At 35.5% G+C, this 18,907-nt stretch overlaps 2 protein-coding genes across 3 annotated transcripts in view; one reads left to right on the forward strand and one right to left on the reverse strand.

Moving 5' to 3' along the window:
* Positions 1–629: 629 nt before the first annotated feature.
* On the forward strand, positions 630–5,351 carry LOC117105269 (N-acyl-phosphatidylethanolamine-hydrolyzing phospholipase D-like; the record flags this gene model as incomplete). The annotated part of the gene is given in 5 exon segments (XM_033246371.1): positions 630–1,180; positions 2,686–3,323; positions 3,683–3,797; positions 3,922–4,147; positions 5,168–5,351. Coding segments are annotated over 4 exon segments (1,458 nt in total). The 3' UTR covers position 4,147; positions 5,168–5,351.
* A 2,603-nt stretch (positions 5,352–7,954) lies between these two features.
* LOC117105274 overlaps positions 7,955–18,907 on the reverse strand; it is a 12,802-nt gene continuing 1,849 nt past the window's right edge. For both annotated transcript variants that reach the window (XM_033246382.1, XM_033246391.1), the window contains exons 2-7: positions 18,586–18,747; positions 17,864–18,094; positions 16,587–17,069; positions 13,532–13,633; positions 12,654–12,737; positions 7,955–12,398 (exon numbers count right to left, since the gene is read on the reverse strand). In XM_033246382.1, coding sequence (XP_033102273.1) covers positions 12,097–12,398; positions 12,654–12,737; positions 13,532–13,633; positions 16,587–17,069; positions 17,864–18,094; positions 18,586–18,700 — 1,317 coding nt within the window. In that variant the 5' untranslated portion in view covers positions 18,701–18,747 and the 3' untranslated portion in view covers positions 7,955–12,096. The remainder of the gene's footprint in view (positions 12,399–12,653; positions 12,738–13,531; positions 13,634–16,586; positions 17,070–17,863; positions 18,095–18,585; positions 18,748–18,907) is intronic.

Here is an 18,907-nt window from a genome sequence, read left to right on the forward strand (position 1 = left end):
TCATGATGTGATGTCATCAAGACCATATGTAGGCATGTCACATGTTTTACCAAACACAATTTGATAGTCTAGACTGGGCTTAAGATGATTTTGGGATATATGGAATTTACTAAGTGTACCAGAAATGTAATTTAATCAACATGTGTTCAGAATCTATATTTTTTTTTCTTTTAATTTAAAAGTTGTAATTTCAGAAAACGTTTCTCAGGAGTTGTGACAACTATAATTCATTTTTTGTATTAATATTTGACATAGTGTACAGTAGGCCAAAGGCTGTCATAAAATAAATTCTATTTTAATAGAGCTGATAATAATGAGAGTCTACAGACTCAGTGAAAAATGGCGAATGTGTTCTTTTCACTGAGTTAGACTTAGTGAAAAGAACACATTCACCATTGTTGCTTCTCTGAGAATTATTTGGTAGAGAAAAAGGCATCTGAGATATTGGTTATTGAAAAACATGTCTTACAGTTAATTTAATAATTTTGAGTTTTTTTTTTTTTTTTGCACTGGTAAGTGAAAAAAAAATCAATGAAGGAAGGCATTGTTGAATGATTAATGATTCACCCACTAAAAATTTTGCTTTGTGGTGTGTGTTACAAACTGATGTCAAGATTTTTCTTCTACAGATTGTCAATCAAGCCGCCCTGGGGCGTGTTTACCAGTCTAGTCGAGGTTGCTTAATTACAACAACGCAAAGATGGCTGGTATCTATGAGAGGATTCCAGCTGACGAACAACCGGAGGAAAAACCAGAACAGGATGATTCCGCATGGATTGAGGACAATGACCCTGGCTATGAGACACTACCAGGATGTAGACCGCCTTCTGAGATACAGCCAATCACAGACGGTGAAGATGATCCATCTGAGAAAGAAGATCCTTATATGTTTATTGCACCTAGAGTACCTGAGCCGTTAACAAATAATAACAACTTCGTTGAGCACAGACCTAAATCTAAACTGAGCACGGTTTGCACCGGTAGGAGGAGAGTAATGGGCGAATCAGGCATCAAGCTAGGTCCACTCGACTTTCGCAAACTGGAATCAGTCACTGCGTCACAAAGGACAAAATGGGGCAATTTTATAAATCCTTGGGATACATGGAAAATGCCAAGTGCTACAGGAGTTTTAAAGTGGAAATTATGTTCAAAAAATAATCGTGCAATCCCTAGTAAAAGTGTGAGTACCATAGTATTTTTTGTTGTTATACCATAGGCTGGGGTTGCAGGGGATTGGATGCACCCCCACACCCCCTATGGTGGCAAATTAGTCATGCTAAGTGTAGGTTGAAATACTTAATAATATTGTGAACTTATATAGCACATAATGTACCTCTATGCTTTAGAGCAGGGAGTGAGATGAGTTATTTAACGATTCACCTAATTAAAAAAAAAATGAATATCAACTACATAAATATTAATTGCATGGAAGTTATTCTTGACCTCTGTCATTAATAATGATAATAACTTGCACTCTTTTATATAAATATTATTAACTTGATTTATTTTAAGTTATGAATTTTACAAATTTTGAATAATTTTAAAAATATAGTAATGACCATTAAGTTTGGAATTGGGATTTAGTTTGGCATTCTCAATTTTCGCTCTCCCCCTCCCGGGCCGTTTCACACCCCCTCCAACTGAAACCAGTCTGCACCCCTGTATTCTGTACAATTTCATATTTTTTATAGCAAATTTACACAGTCATATACAAAGTCATAATTTTTTTAGCAAATGGATAATTCCTATATTTTTATATATCTTTGATCTTTACATTCAACAGAAAATACATTGATATACAGTAGACAATTCAGAATCAGAAACATGACTTATGCACATTTACTTTTGTTGCTTCCTGTCTGTCAGATTACATGCTTTCCTTTGAATAACACATCCTCACTGTCTGTTAAGGCAGCAGACTCATCACAGACATTAAACGTATGCCTGCAAACCAATATTTGATAATTCTGTTGGAAAATATACTACTGTATTATATTATTTTTATATTATCATTGTTGTCTACACCTTCCACAGCATACTAATAATAATATTATATTGAACCAAAAGTCACCACCAAGATTTAACAACTGTACCTACTATAATACAACTTACAATCTTTACTGAGAAAATTATATTATCCGGTTGATTGATTTGGTTTGGGATTTCGGATTGGCATTGTATTCCGTTTTTATACTTGAATCAACTACGGTGCTTATCTAGGTAAAATCTGGTTTTTATGTCTGCTTTCTGTGGTACTCCAAGGAAATAAATTTGGGATATGAAATTATATTATGGAACTTAATGAGTTCAATAACTTTAAGGTTGTTAACATAATTTGTTTTCTTTCTGGATTGATAGCTTCAATATTTACATTTTGTGACTTGAATTATATTCTCTTTTTATTGATTGACAACCAAATATTTTTGTGAAGATATATATATTATCAAAATTTGGAAATGAAATTTTGTATCAGTGGCTAGTTCTGAGGGGAAACATGGATGTTCCCCTACTATCTTATCATGGGCAGATCTACCAAAGTACTGTACACAAGGACAAATGGACAAACTAACAAATGGTTAAAATATTGTTTACTCTTGAGAGATTGCCAGGTATATAGGTAATTATGCCCACTTGTATTTTGTACTATGATAATATTGTGCAATTCCTTTTTTTTTTATTTTCTAGGTATTAGACAAAACATTGCCCATCGTTTCTCCAAATATAGAAGAGTGGAAAACTCCACCTTCTAGTGGTATTCGCGTATCATGGCTTGGCCACGCCTGCGTACTAGTTCAGTTTGATGGAATAACAATTTTAACGGACCCTATCTTTAGTATGAGGTGCAGTCCCTCGCAACACGTTGGCCCAAAGCGTTATCGTGGGCCACCCTGTGATATGTATGACTTGCCAAGCATCGATGCCGTTCTCATAAGCCATGCGCACTATGACCATCTTGATCTGCCAACCGTCAAATTCCTGAACGCTCGTTTCGGATCAAGTTTACGGTGGTTTGTACCGCTCGGCCTAATGAACTGGATGATGAAAGCGGGCTGTGAGAACGTGATCGAGATGGACTGGTGGCAGGAAAACGGACACCCCGACCATATGAAAATAACATTCGCATTTACACCTACCCAGCATTGGAGCAACCGCGCCCTGCATGATAATGGTTGGTATTTATGGGGAAGTTGGTGTGTGTTTGGTCCAAATCATAGTTTCTTCTTTGGTGGTGATACTGGATACTGTGAGGCATTTAGTCAGATTGGAAGGCGCTATGGACCGTTTGATCTCGCTGCTATTCCTATCGGTGCTTATGAACCAAGGTGAATTCCTTAATTAAAAAAAATATACAGTATTGATTTTTACAAAAGAATAGAGTTGTTGCCTTTTTTTAGTGTAAAGTAAAACCAACGTTAAATAAAATAAAGCATATAGCGATGTACAAAATCTAATTTGTGTTTATACGAAATCTAGCGACAATAGTAAATATTAGGATTTCTTATCATAAAGATGTCAACAAGAAGCGCAGTCCTTGACATTTTTGGAAGCTTTAGTCAGTGCGACACTTTTTTGAGGATAGTGCTTATTACATCTGTTTGGAGAGTAAATATAGAACCATGTTTTGTACATTTGCCTATCAAACTTTTTTCATAGATTACCTTGATTTACTTTAACATTCCAGGTGGTTTAAGAAGCCCCAGCATATAAACCCACAAGAAGCTGTCCAAGTACACACAGATCTGCAGAGCTCAGCTTCTATCGGAATTCACTGGGGCACCTTTCCATTCGGTAACGAGGTATGTAAATTTACCTTCGATCATTACACATTTTACAATTATCTTCAGTAGAATGAGTGAGGGCAGTATTCAATAAAAATAAATACACATTGACGAGATAACTTTTTTTCTCTTTTAACGGTAGTTCTACTTGGATCCACCAAAGCTTGTTAAGGAGGAGATGGAGAAACAAGGATTGAATCCTGACGACTTCTTCACCTTGAACCACGGAGAATCACGGCTACTCTACGAAGAAACTTTAGATTACGAGGATGCATCTACCATGTGCGAAACGGGTTCAGAAGGAGATATACCACCTGATGAAGCCATGTTTGAAGAAAGTGGGGACGACAAAAGCATGATCATTTGAGGTATGTGATTTCAAAACAGTGGTGGCTCCAAAAATTTGCCCACAGGGGTTCCGAACCAAGGGGGCCGACTAGAGCCTCAGTCAGGGTCCTGGGAATAAAAAATCCTGGTTGGGTTTATGAGGAGAGTATGGGCTTAGTATGGCACAAAATTCTGCTTTTACACCACAATATTAGGGATTGGCAATCAAAGTAGCGTTATTTGAATAGGCAAATTAATATTTCTTGTCCTACAATCTCATTGTGATATCGTCCGGCAAGAGTGGGGGGATGCCCCCCCCCCCCTGCTGGTACCACTATTGTGTCGAAAACAAATTAGTTTATTGAGACTTTTTTAATACCTTGTTTAATAGCAAACTTTTTTTTAAGATCCTCAGAAAAAGGCGGAAAAAAAAAATATAATTTTGTTTCCCTATTTAGCAAAATGATCTTGCCAAATGAGGAGAAAATAAAAATAAAATTTTATTGATGACTGTACAGTGTAATAATGAAATTGATAAATACTTATATATAATTAAATAAATTTAAATAAAAATAAAGGAAGAAATATATATATCTTATTTTGAGGGATTTCAGGGGAGAGCAATTGGTTTCAGCAATTACTGTACAACAGTAACTTTCTTCAGGCTAACAAACCCCTAATTGGTTCAAGAAAAAAGTTATTATACACCATGGGACCAGATGAAATTATTTGAGAGTGGTATTGATCATTAAATTTTAGATTAAGCATGGAGGTGAAAGGAATAGCACGTTTTAATGGTTTAGATGTTAATTGTTCATTAGTTTGATTAGTTAAGTATGTGTGATTTTTATTTAGTTTCTTATGTGATGGATCATTTAATTTATTAAACAGAATGTATAATACTCAGGTACGTTTCATTTTTTTTTTTTATTAAGCATCGAGAAAGACAGCAAGAGTGGGGCCTAATTATTTGTTTTAGCACATATTGTAATCTCTATATCATTTCATTATTGTTTTAAAACCCTAAATATTAAATTTCCTTTTTTTATGTTATCTTTCAGATTCAACATTTCAATTTGATGGAATTCATGACAGTGGCTAACCTTTTGGAAGGAATGCAATAAATACCTAAACAAAGCTTGTTATACAAATGTCTATGCACACTATAGTGGTAAAAATATACTTAATATGCATATGATAATAGTTCACTATGATTGGTTGATATACCTGAAATATACTATATATGTCTCTTATACACATCTAGATGTGTATAAGAGACAGATATATATATATATATAAATATTGTGTAGTAATACTGAAATCATTTTTTAATAAATATGTTCCATGTCATATAGATATTACTTTATATATTAATGGTAGGTAGGTTTTATACTATATTCTTGCTAAACATGGTGTCCGACCCAATTGGCAAGAAACACTAATCTTTATTTCACCACGAAGGTATTTTTTACTTCAATGATAGACAACAATAATTTTCTTATTAATGCTATGCAATTCTTTCATACCAAATATACCAATGTGAAGTTTATAATTACTATTATTTAACAGATAATGTTGTTGTTACCGTAAATGCTTGAATAAGCACCGCTCTCAAATAAGTGCCGCACCATACATGATTTTGTTAAGCGCTGTTCGTCAATAAGTGCCGCAGCACTTAATCAAGAGTATATAATATTACCGTGTGTAATGAAACAAGGTTTTAACTACAATGTATACAGTGAATAACTACCACAATGAAGACACAAGCATTTCTTTATAAACATCTGTTTACAATGATTGGACCTATGATAGGTCTGCTGAACCACAGGAATATGTGAAATAGGCAAGTAGGAACGGGCATGGAAAGCGACACGCCAATATTCTTTTATAAGCGACGCTTTCGGATAAGCGCCAATCTTAAATAAAGCCTCCAAAAATTTTATAAGCACTGCGGTGCACCATATTTATTGAGGGTGATACCATTTATATTTAGGGGTGCTTCATCCAGCAAAGCTGATCATTTGGAACCCCTGATGCTCTGTAACCATGAAGGTCAAACAGACTTTAGTGCTTTTCATGAGTTGTTAGAAATTTTTTACTTTTTTTTTTTAAAGCCATAACCTTGAAATTGGAGTGAAATATGAAACTTTAAAAGTTAATAACTATTTGTTGACTGATGAAATTCTAAAGAGAACCAGATCTTTTGATGTTGATGAGCAAATTGTTAAGTACGCAAGTTTAGCTAAAAAAAAGTGTGCTGCACACATATTTGACATACAGGCAACACTTTTGCATGCCTGCTGAAATATGTGAAGTGCCTGCTACACTTAAAATGGTTAAACAACTTTAGAATGATTTACATTTTTTATTGAAGGAGGTAAGTGGTTTAATCTCAACTTTAACACAACTTTGAGCTTTGTATGAGACAGAGTTTCTTTATGTAAGTAGCATTTGATTTCCTCTGAATGCCTTGATATCAAATTTATTGAATCTATTCAAGTTTATCAACTCAACTCAGACAGAATGTCTTTAAAAAAATAATAATTGTAATAAACTTTAATAAAGTTTATTCAGAAACACTATGGTATTCTTGATTAACTATATCAGCATCTGTACATAAAAAATATTATTAAATCTATTCTAAATTTTGTATAAAATGCTAAAATTAAAAAGTCTTATATCTGATCATGGCAAAAAGGATTCTATGCAGTTTATTACCCCTGCAAGCAACGCGAGGTAGCTGAGACTGAAAAATAATCAAGGCTCACTTGTTGGGCTGAAATCAATATACAGTGTAAAGGGCTCAAAGCCAGGCTAGCCTGTGAAACACATACTCAACTCAGTGGAAGAGCATTTCATGTTGCAGCTAATACTATAACTAGAGTTGGGCACTCAAACCTACTAGGTATCACCTATATCCTAGGTTGGGGAGACAAGTGTAGTTAACATACCTTGTCCAATGAAATGCACATCATGGGGTTCAAACCTCTGACCTCAATATTCAGCGCTCGAAATGGAAGCACTGTGCCAACCGCTCCAATAAATTTCAGGAAATTAGAGTCGGGTATTTCATGTACTTGTAAGTATCGAAAGATTTTTATACTTTTTACAAACAAAATTACATTGTATGAGAAAGCTTCAAAAGAATGAGCCTAATTTCTCTTTATGGTCTTCCAAATGTTGGAGAAATGTAACATTATAAGTGCATATTACAGTGAACATATAATTATTATAAATTTACATATATAATTTTAATATGCGATGCTCACCAATTTTGTGCTTTTCTTAATAAATTTTACAGTAATTGCATACCTATATGTCTGTTCATCTCTCTATATGGTTTAATGAGATTTCTTTATATCTATAAAACTAAGTAAATATCTATTCTGCAGGAAGCAGGTTTAATAGTTTCTGGGAGATTTTTGTTTTGCCAGCGGTGTGAGAGATAGTACAGTACTTGGAAGTGGTGTGATCGTGCATTAAAATTACTGGGCAGATGCAGGATTTGATGGTAGGGAGTGCGTTAGTCCACACCACCTCAGCTCCACCATGGTTGGGGCTGAGGTGGCAAAATTTTGAGAATATGGACCTTTAGTGCCTGGAAATTGCACTCTCGTACCTTAAAAATCTTGCTGGTAATTCATATCAACCATACAATACAACAATTATTTTCTTAATACAATTTATGAGGGTGCAATCGCACTGTCTGTCACCCAAGAATTATATATACAGTAAATCCAAACGTTTAAAAATTTTTTATACTTTTATTACTAATATTATTATGATAGTTTCACTTCATGAGATGCAGCTGTTAGACCTTAGAAACAAAATGACAGAAATAGCCAAAATCATTAACATATCAAATTTATTCAATTACAGTACAATATGAACTTGGTACAACCAAAACTGGAATTTTACAAAAGAAATACTTGAGCTCAACAAAAATGTAACATACATAATACCTAAGTATTTGGGAACATCAGGGGCGTACGGTGAAAAATCTAAGGGGGTGTCGAAACGAAAGCGCAGAGGGCAAGCTGAACTCGGAGCAATTTAGCGAAGCTTTCAGAATTCGCAGGGTGCGTTATTTGTGAGTGAAGCGAGCATATTTAAAGGGCACTTTCTTTAAAAAGGGGGGTCGACCGCACCCATCGAACCCCCACGGTACGCCCCTGAACATACTGGAAATTCTGTACGACCGGTAACACGTCAGGTAGGGCAAAACACCATTAGTATTAAACCTCCTGATGTAAAAACCATTGGAATAAATTTGGAGTGTTTTATATTGGAATAAATGTAACAAGACCAGCTTGAAAATTTGTTTTCACAATAAAACTCTTCTCACTTCTCCTATCCTCAGTAGAGCTAACCTTTTTGTTTCCAAAAACTAACAGTGACATGGCACTATACTTCACAAATTTTTAATAACAAACAACTTCAGTGAAGCGTCGCTTCACCTCTGAGAGGAGCGTGTCTCCATGAAGGTGCAGTGGCGTATCTAGGGAGGTGCGCACGCCCCAAAAAAACCAGAGTCAAGTAGTTAAAAATCACCTACAATCACCTTATTTGTCGAATTAGCATCCTTCAACTGATCATTGAGCCCCCCTTCAACTTCGGGCCCCCTTTCAGAACCCCCGTTTCAAGACATACTATCAACTTATCAATTGCTTTAATGAAGTTGACACCGGGCATTCATTTATCCAATAGTGCGCTTATCACAATTAATACAAGCAATGTGTAAATTTTCCCTATCTCTTATCTTAAATTGTATCTCTGGTCTGCTATAGGAAAACATATTGTCCCCTCCCCATAAAGTTTAACCTTTCCCCTCACTTTTCCCATTCCCCCAACCAGATTTCAGATGCTTGTCCCACCACTGTTTGCAACCCCTCTCCACACACAGCTGCCAAAAAATCTTTAAACAAATGAAATATCATTTTAGATAAGATATTAAAATTGCTAAAACTGAATGCTAGCTCCTCTGGACCCCAAAATAGCAAAATAGGTATAGAAACACCCCAGCCTGCATCCATTGGACCATGGTCCTGCCACTCATGCAAATGTTAGTATAGCCTGGTTATCCTTTTTGCAGGAATTTGGTAGGTTTACTCTACACTACTTTGAATTTTCTATGTTTTATAAGTTAGTACAGGAATGCAAATTAAAAATTGCAATTCAACTATTAAAAGCTAACAAGAACACAGCAAACTAAAGCAATAATAAAAACAAATGATGGAATTACGAGTGGATCTTACACTAGGTGCTCAAACACCCCACATCCACACTCATTAACACTAATCTTAACACATTGTACTGCTGTACATTGCCTCAATACTGCAAGCGCAATATACTAAAAATCATGGAAACTGCCATTAAATATTGGCTACCCTATATTAGTGGAATAGAACTGGAGGAATAACTTTATGTATACTGTAGATACATTGATTGGAATTGTAACTTGTGAAATATTCATTAATACTCAAACTATTTAAATCCTGGAACAAATTAAAGCATGCAAGCATAATACAAGTCTGGATAAGGCCTACTAATGGTTAGGATATTTGCATACTCATGAGGTTATTATGCAAATGTATGCACATTCATAACCATAATTGATGAATATTTATGCAAATGTATGCACATGCGTAACCATAATTGATGAATATTTATGAAATGTATGCACATTCATAACCATAATTGATGAATATTTATGAAAATTTCATTTCAAAATGTTATCTTTGGCAAGGACACTTGTTAAAACGAAAAATGCAGCATTTTACATTATTTTACTAATACTAAGCCTACAGCAGCTTAAAACTTATTTATGTGTTTTTCTTAAGTAAGGATGGTAGGGAATTACATACAAGTACTGAACTTGGCATTAACGGCCGGCCGTTGTAAATATACAGGCCATCGTAAAAATAAGGGCAGTCGTAAAAACAAGGGCAGTAGTAAAACAAAAAAGAATTGGCAGTTTTCACAAGCATACACACATACATTTATGTAATAAGCCGTTTAAATACCCTATTATATTAATATTACTATATAATGTACCAATTCAAACACCCTATATTTTAAGTGAGAGTTGAGTGGTTAGTTATGAACTTGCTTAGGCATGAAAAAATACTTGAAGTGTATAATTTTAAAAGACAAAATGTTTCTAACTTAAAACAATACTATCAGATATTATTCTCCTGAAGAAGATTGGAATGTCGAGACATTCTCAACCAACAACAGTTCTCTTCAGAACTATCTACGTGGTGTACCGCAAGCAGGCCTGGCACAGGCTGCTTCCTACAGAAGAAGTCCTTGAAAATAAGGATTTTTAGACAATTAGTAACAGCTAACAATGTAGATCAACAGGCCCGTAGCATCACTTAATTTGTGGGAGGTTCGTTTCAGTGGAAAGTGGACCCTTTTGCTTGCATGATCTCCGATACTCTGGAGAGCATTGGAAATATATATACGAATATCAATTTTTCATTTTTAAATGCAGACCTCCTCCAGTTTTTGGGCGGTAAGTCGTAACCCTGATTAAGTATTCTGTAACACATGGATTTGATCACCTGTGAAAGTATCACACTGACTGGTAGTATACAAAACATAAGTTGCATATTAAAATTACGAGAATTAAAATCACACACACAAATCAGTAAACAATTAAATATCTTAATATGTAGTTAAACTTGTCCAAGTCTAAGACGTTGCCTAATTCAAACTTATTTTACATGCCAAATTGTTGTGTTTTTACTTAATTAACCATCTATAAGTCGATTTTCATCCAAGTAGCACAACTTTTTAATGCCATTTTGGATTCGACTTAGGCAAGTTCAACTGTATAACAAAAAACTGTGAGACAACAAGACCAACTATAATCAGAGGCACCAATAGACCGCTCTGTACTCCAATAATTAGAGGCCTAGGTGAGGGCTCGCTAGCTCACAACATGATGCTCAACATGATGCACCGATTCTTCAGACATACAGGTAACTGTTTCTATACATATGAAGACGTAGCTGATTGTCAATACTTTTAAATGTACTACAATATTTATCAAGAAAAAATTATATATATATATATTAAGATACTTTTTTCCTAAAATGTTTTATAGTGCTTCTCTGTATTGGTATTGATGTAATTGCATCTGGATCTAGAACCCTGTAAAAAAATTGTTCTAAATGATATGTAGTAAAGACAAAACGATTCACTCTTTTGGAAAAATGTTGAGTTATTAATACCAGAGCTATAAAATGGTAAAAAAATCATTCAAATCCAACATTTCCTTAGAAAGTTACAAGCGTTTAAACATACAGCTGTTTAAAGAAAAAATATATGAGAAATCTGCCTTCAAAGTTTATGATTTCGGGCATTTCTCATGCAGAAACTATCATCAAATCCTTAAAAAGTGTTGTTTTAACATGGAAAATTGGGAAAATAAGAGCATAGTAATGCACTTCATTTAATCAAGGAGCCACCCTCCCCTTAAGTTTTGTTTCCCTCATAGCAATACTAATTGACTAATTTTCATCAGATGGTTGTCTAAACACCGAATGTAACCACCTGTTATATGACTAGCAATTAATATCACCAGCTTGACCAAGCAGGTCATAGAATCCACCTACTGGTACAGAACTGGTTATACCATCACTATGTGTTATAACCTACTGGTCATACCATTCACAAAATACTATTACCAACTGGATATAAGCTTCCAAATAGTATTACAGTGCATCCTCCAATTCAAGACCATACTAATTCAGAGAACCCTCTAATTTGAGAGACTATTTTTTTTTCAAACAACCAAATAACAATCTTCAATCTTTTAACACAGAGCTAACCCTCTAATTGGAAACCAAACCCTGAGACTACCCAAAATTTTCAGGTCCCAAAGGGGGTCTTGAATTGGAGGGCAACCTGCCTTGCAAGCTGCCAGGTAAACATTATTAGATAAATTAAAGCAGCCTCGAAACTTATATAACAGGAGTATCAGTCATGCAAAACTCTCTATCTCCTTTTCAAGGGAATTTGCCAGCCATGGTAACTTTATTTGTCGTAGAGCAACCACCAACGTTCTCTTCATGCCTTTAGCACCGGAATTCCCCTTCCACCACTTAACAAGGACAGTGAAGGCCTTCTGCTCCGTTGTTAGCTGCTTCCGTTCCAGCACCTTGATCTCACGTTCTAGCGATTCATAGCCAACCATAGGAAGCTCTCGTGCAAGGCGCTTCCATATATCACGTGTACTACCCATGTGCTTAGAGATACGCTCAAAAAATGACATCATTCCTGTTTCTGGAAAAAAATATTTAAAAATCAATAACGACAACATGAAAATAAGTAATATCTTTTTTTAACGTAGTAAGCACATTCTGTAAGGAGGCTGTTCTACCATGTATCCATGAAGAACATCAAGAACATTTATTCAAAGCTGGGCGTTTATTTGAATAAATATGGTATATAACTTTTAACACCATAAACATTTAAGCAGCTTAAATAAAATATGAAATAGACATTGGAAATAAACATAGAAAATCACCCAAATCTTACTTTTTAATACTTCACCATCGATGTGGTCAATACTATAGTCATCCTTTTTGGTTTCTTCGTCTTGTGCGTGCTTGCATTGGTAATCTGCGGGGAAAAAATTGAGAGATAATAAATAAATAATATTAATAACAGTCTTCAACTTCTTCACTTCTCCTTACGCTCAGCTGTATTCATAGTAAATTTCTTATGTCCAAGGCATTTTTTTTTTTTGTTTGAATATTAAAATTATCAATACTACTGTATGTTATAATAAATATAGAATATAATTTGAAACAATAATTAGACCATTACACCTATCTGTAGTCTCTGGACGTTAAGTAGTAATCAGTCACCATCTCTTATTTGTTAGCCTAGTCTAGGACTAGTCTAGGCCTAGCTGGATTTGTGTGGTTGCTAACTAATGACTAACTGCTTACCTAGGCTATCCAGCCGCTCCATTTGAGACTACAGTAAATACTCCTGAAATACTCCTATTCCAAATTTTTCATTTTCGTTTTGTGGCCTTGGTTCCCACAGAATCTATGAATGCCTTAGATTCTTCAGACGTAAGCGAATTTCGTGAGCCTGTTCAAATTTGTTTCTTGGTCATGCATAGGAAAGAATGCTATCACAATGCGATATAGACAGCGCTCTAGGCATATAAATGCAAGGTTGTTTATAGCAGCTAGCTAGGCTAGCCTGTACCAGGGAGTAATAAGCAATAAAACAGGTATTTTTTTTAATTTTTTGCACACAATCCGAAAAAAAAACCCCATTTAATAACAAAAATTAACATTTCAAGATAGGAGAAATAACATTGCAGATAAAATGATGATGTCATAATTGACATATTAATATATATTTTCATTCATAACCTAATAATTTAGCACACAACTTACAGTTTAAGTTTACAGTGCTTCCTGAACCAGCTGTAATTGCAGTGTTGTTGGAACCCTCTATGTTCACCCGATGATAAGTTTGGCAAGATCTTCCAGCACACTCTGTGAAAATGTAAAATATATAAAATTAAATGATTAAGAAGACACGATAACAAATCTTGTACATAAACAGAACAGTTTTGATAAATCTATACAGATACAACCTATGCAATATATATTATTGCATACGAAAGTAGCTAATCCTGGAGAATACATGAATATGGTTGATTCCATACGGATACATACTATCCAACAGAATACAACCTTGTTGATGCCACATGGATGTATCATGGAGGAATTAGTTTACAACTAATTCCTCCATGGGTGTATGCTATTCAGAAACAATCTTGTTGATTACATATGGATGCATTCTTTTTCAACTGAAAATAACCTTAATTCCATATGGATGCATCTTATCCAACTCAATACAACAGTGTTGATTATACAGTATAGGCTACGGTCACACTAGAGTTTCAAGCCTGGCTTGACTCACCGCGGGTGAGATTTTCGTAATTTCGACCGCATCTGCACCGACTAACGCCTGGCGGGACCTCAATCTCAATCTACCTATCTCGATCCCGGCTCAGCACCCATATTGACCCTGGATTGACCATGGCGTGACCGAGATTGACATTTCCTCGTCAGCTGTCGACCAATCACAGTCGATGACGGTGTTACGTTTAGAAATTCTTGAATTAACAACCCGCGAGTAATAATAACATGTGTGTTCAATCAAGACGCAATCATTACTTTTCATAAAATTTAATTCAAATTTTAATTAATAATAATGCGATTGATTTGGAGCGACCAGGAAACTGCTGACCTGGTAGATTTGTGGGACAAACCCGAGCTGACAGACCGGATAGAAAATAAAAAAACAAACAACAAAACGGGAATTTTTGGAGTGCTTGCTGACAGATTAGCCAGTCTCGGACATGAGAAGAGAACGACGGCCCAAATTCAAACAAAAGTGAAGGCATTGCGAGCCCAATACAAGCTGATAAAAGATCAGTTGAAGAAGAGTGGTTCAGGCACGTCTGGTGTAAAATCTTTGATTGCAATCCACCCAATCACACGCGCGTATATCGAATCCTGTGAAACAGAGTTGGCCAAACTCTCTCTTTACGGCTCTGCTGTTTCGACTTTCATAATTTCGAGGTCAATCCAACTAGTATGACCAATGCAGAATTTCAAGCCTGGCTTGAAATCTCACCCGCGGTGAGTCAAGCCAGGCTTGAGACGCTAGTGTGACCGCAGCCTTAGTCTTAAAAGTGCTGTTTGTCCTTCATTTACTGTTACCATCTAGACTAACACGGCTACCCCATCTTCTTCCTCATTCTGTACAGATGCATTCCAACTTACGGAACCATATTTCTGCAAACGCATTATGTGCGAGATAATTAGGCCGTATGTACAAGATATTATCTCTTCATTATCTTTTAATTATCTCTTAATTATTATGACTTAATTATCATGTATGTATGAGGTAAATATCTAGTATGAAGCACCGACTGCTCATTTCCAGACAGCAGGCTTAGACCATGCATAATTTATACTCCGATATAAGGCCAAAAAAAAAAATTTATTTGTTTGCCCTCCTCCACCCGCCCCTAACTCACTGAAAAAAATAGGGACGGAAAGACAAAAAAACTTATAAAAAGTTTTTTTTTTAGCTTTTTTTCTTTACAAATTAAAAAAAAATGTGAGTGAATTTATCTTTATTTTTTGCCAGATGCCCTACAAATTAGTCTAAAGTTGTTGTCTGATGTAAGATATTGCCATTCTAGGTCTCTGTGGGTTATTTTTATTCCATCTGATGAGTATTTAAAAAAAATAAATAATAATAAAAAAAAAAACTTTTTCCATGCACCCTCTATTTATCATTTTTAAAAAAAGAAGGCCAAACAAACAATTTATTTTATTTGGCCTAATAATAGCACTTTTAGACTTTGAAAATGGTTGTTGGTGTTTGATAATAGAAAATGACTACTCTGGGGCAGATGTGGGGGTTTGTATTAAGAAAAATAATTGTTGTATTGTATTGTTGATATGAATTTAAACAGTTAAGATTGTTAAGGTGAGAAGGACTGGGGCACCCTTTTTAGTGGTGGCCCAGGCTACACCCTGAAAGCTCAAGGGCATTATGCCACTGAAGGTAGCAGAAATCAGGCGCAGACCCAGACCATTGCAACGTTCACCATGGCGAAGGTTAGGGTGAAAGATAAAATATTGGAGGCCCAGAGATTCTAGACGGGGTTTCCCTAGGTCCCCGTCTAGTGTAAAATTACCTTGTTGAAAATGGGCTGTTACCACTCTTGATTGAATCCGTTTTTGGAACAATTATTTTGTGTAAAAATACAAAACCTCTAATTCCAAACCTCTCTAATTCGAGACCAATTTTTCAAAGAACCATATAAAGCGTATGACCTGTCGGGAGGGGGAAGCATGAAGGCTGGGTCCCAAAACCAAAGTGGGAGAAGGGGAGGTGAGCTCCTTTTAAGTACCAAACACAATAAAGCCAAGGAGATTACCCACCCATCAAAGTCTTGAGAGCAAACATACTTGAGACCCCCCACTTGACATTTTATCATCCCCGGGCCACATAAATAGTTGTTACACTGTCTTATTTTCATTTCCTTATATACCAACAACAATTTTCAAAGTCTAACAGTATTATATCAAAGTATAAATAGATGCATGATTACGCCTAAGCCTAACTGTCCGGAAATGAGCAGTACTAGATATTTATCTCGTACATACAAGATAATTAAGTCATACGTACACGATAATTAATTTGTAAATACAAGATATTAAGTCATACGTACGATATTATCTCATATGTATGAGATATTAACTTGTATGTACAAGATATTAAGTCGTACGCAAGAGATAATATCTTGTACGTACATATCCAAGGTCAATCGGCATAAGCCTAAGGTGTGTGAATGCCGTTTATGTCGACTGACCTTGATATGGGCATGCGCAGTTGTAACTACGAATTGGCTTATTAGCTTACCTTGAGGGGTTGTGACTTTCTGTTTTTTATATAATTGTTCCCTGTTTTCTTCATCATCCATCCTCCGTTTCGAACATGTAACTGGAGGGTCAATGTTCATTTGTGAAGACTCATCAGTAGGTCTACTACGGGAATGTCCTGATGCACTCTGCGAGATTTCATGAGAAACAGACATGTTTTGTGCTTCAAATTCACTTGAGGTTGATGTATTGCTACTATGAGATCTTGAGATGGAAGGCATTTCTTGATTGTTTTGTATCTCCCGAGGCACTGGTTGGACGTGAGCGACCGGTCGCTCACCAACATCAATCCCATCATCCAGAAGTTTTGCATTACTTTCTGAATTTATGTTCGGGAGAGAATTCAAACCAACTTTTTGAACTGGACACGGATTATTGTTTATGTTGTTATTGTTTGCATTGATATCCGAATTATAATTTTTTTCAGGAATGTTATCCTCAGCTCTGGAATCACCTGAGTTAACTAAAATGCAGAAAAGAAATAATATATAATAAAATCCTGTTAATTAAAATGTGACTCTATTCTTTTACCTCGCACAGAATTGAAATTATTTTGTTAAATAATCCTTTGTAAGTACAGTAATTATTTTGGTGGTTGGATCTTGTATAGATGGGTGGGGACTTCCTTCAGGGATAAACAAATACTCTGATCTTCCAACAGATAGTCAGCTGTTAAAATTGCACCCACTTCCCCCACCCCCACAATTTTATCTTGTATGTACTGTCAATTTTCTGTTATTTAATATTTTCACATTTATAATCAATCAATAAACAGGTCTGGATGAATGAATATAAAGTAATATCATATCACATCATATTTGTAGCCCTCTTCCAAGATGCTATGAAGTGCTAAGCCACCCCCTTCAAATAATCTAAAAGTGTAACACAAATGCATTAAATTTTATGTTAAAAAAATCCAAGTATAGAATAAATGCAAAATACTGTATAGACTAATCCATTTACAGTGATTATTACTGTATCCAGGCTCTTCAGATGCCATAGCTGGGGATCTCTCGTGGAGGATTCTTACGTATTATCTGCTACAAATGTGAATATTGAAATGATAGGACATACAGTATTTTATTCTCATCGAAATCTACTCTAAATATTTTGAACCACTGAATACGGGACAGGAAATGCACTTGGGGGTCCCCAGAAATGGAGGAGCCAAGAGAGAGAGCACCCTTTTCCAATGGATTTGTCAATACTCTGAGTAATGTATATACTTTCATATTAAAAACTAAATTGGCATCTCACCTTTGATCGTGCTCTTGTCACCGCTCATTATCACCATGTTTTCAGAGCCATGAACGATACATGACATTAGCCTTTCCTCCATCTCCATAGGAACTGGATCGTCATTCTCACACTGATCTTTACCGATGACCTCTTGGTCGTTAGCTGCCGAGTCCATTTGGTAGGGGTCATCGTCATAGCCACTGTCTCTATTTGATATCTCTTCCTCCTCTTTCTCTTTAAATACATTCACTAATAAAAAAGAATTGAATCATCATCAAAGATCTTATAATTACAAGATAGCACTTTCCAATACATCTGCCACCACCCAGATAACCCAGATAATTTTCTTGCCTCCAAGTTCCCCTCCCCACCCCCCAAAAAAGAAAAAAAAAACACAATACGTAGAGGAGAAAAAAAATGATATATATTTTCTACATATTAGTAGACTATCTATTTATAAAATTGATTAAATAAGCCTGAAATCTCTATATTGTCATATTTTTCGCCTCCTGGACCACTTTCAACATATTTTGAGCAACACTTGACCACGTCGACCCAAGCACGTGTTCCCCCTATAATTATATCTTGCCCCTCACTTGCCCCCTCCCCACCCCGGTTTTCAAACTCTTGCGCCGCCACTGGAAACAATGCAAGAATAACAGCAGAAATGTTGTTGTTGACAACATTGTTATTGATTTTTACTTATTTTTTACGCTTAAAAAATAAATAAAATGTTATACCTGATATACTACTGCTCTCACCAGTCATGAAAACTTTATTAAAGGATCCCTTGACAACACAGTGATTGACAGGAAGGTTGTTGGCAGAAGGCATGCCTTCCTCAAGACCTTCCATTGTGTGATTTACAGATTTCAATAGTCTTGTGTTTCAGTGAAACCATTCTATCAAAAATGGAGAAATAACTTTATTGTCAAGATGCCAGCATATATATATATATATATATATCTCCCCACTGAGGAAGGACTAGTGTTGTCCGAAAGCTCTGGTTCTATTTCTGGCTGTTTACTTACGTTTACTTTTTAGCTGTTGCTTATCATTTTT

The sequence above is a fragment of the Anneissia japonica genome, unplaced genomic scaffold (assembly GCF_011630105.1).
Source record: "Anneissia japonica isolate Jap-2015-1 unplaced genomic scaffold, ASM1163010v1 scaffold640_len1575945_cov177, whole genome shotgun sequence".
NCBI lineage: Eukaryota > Metazoa > Echinodermata > Crinoidea > Comatulida > Comatulidae > Anneissia > Anneissia japonica.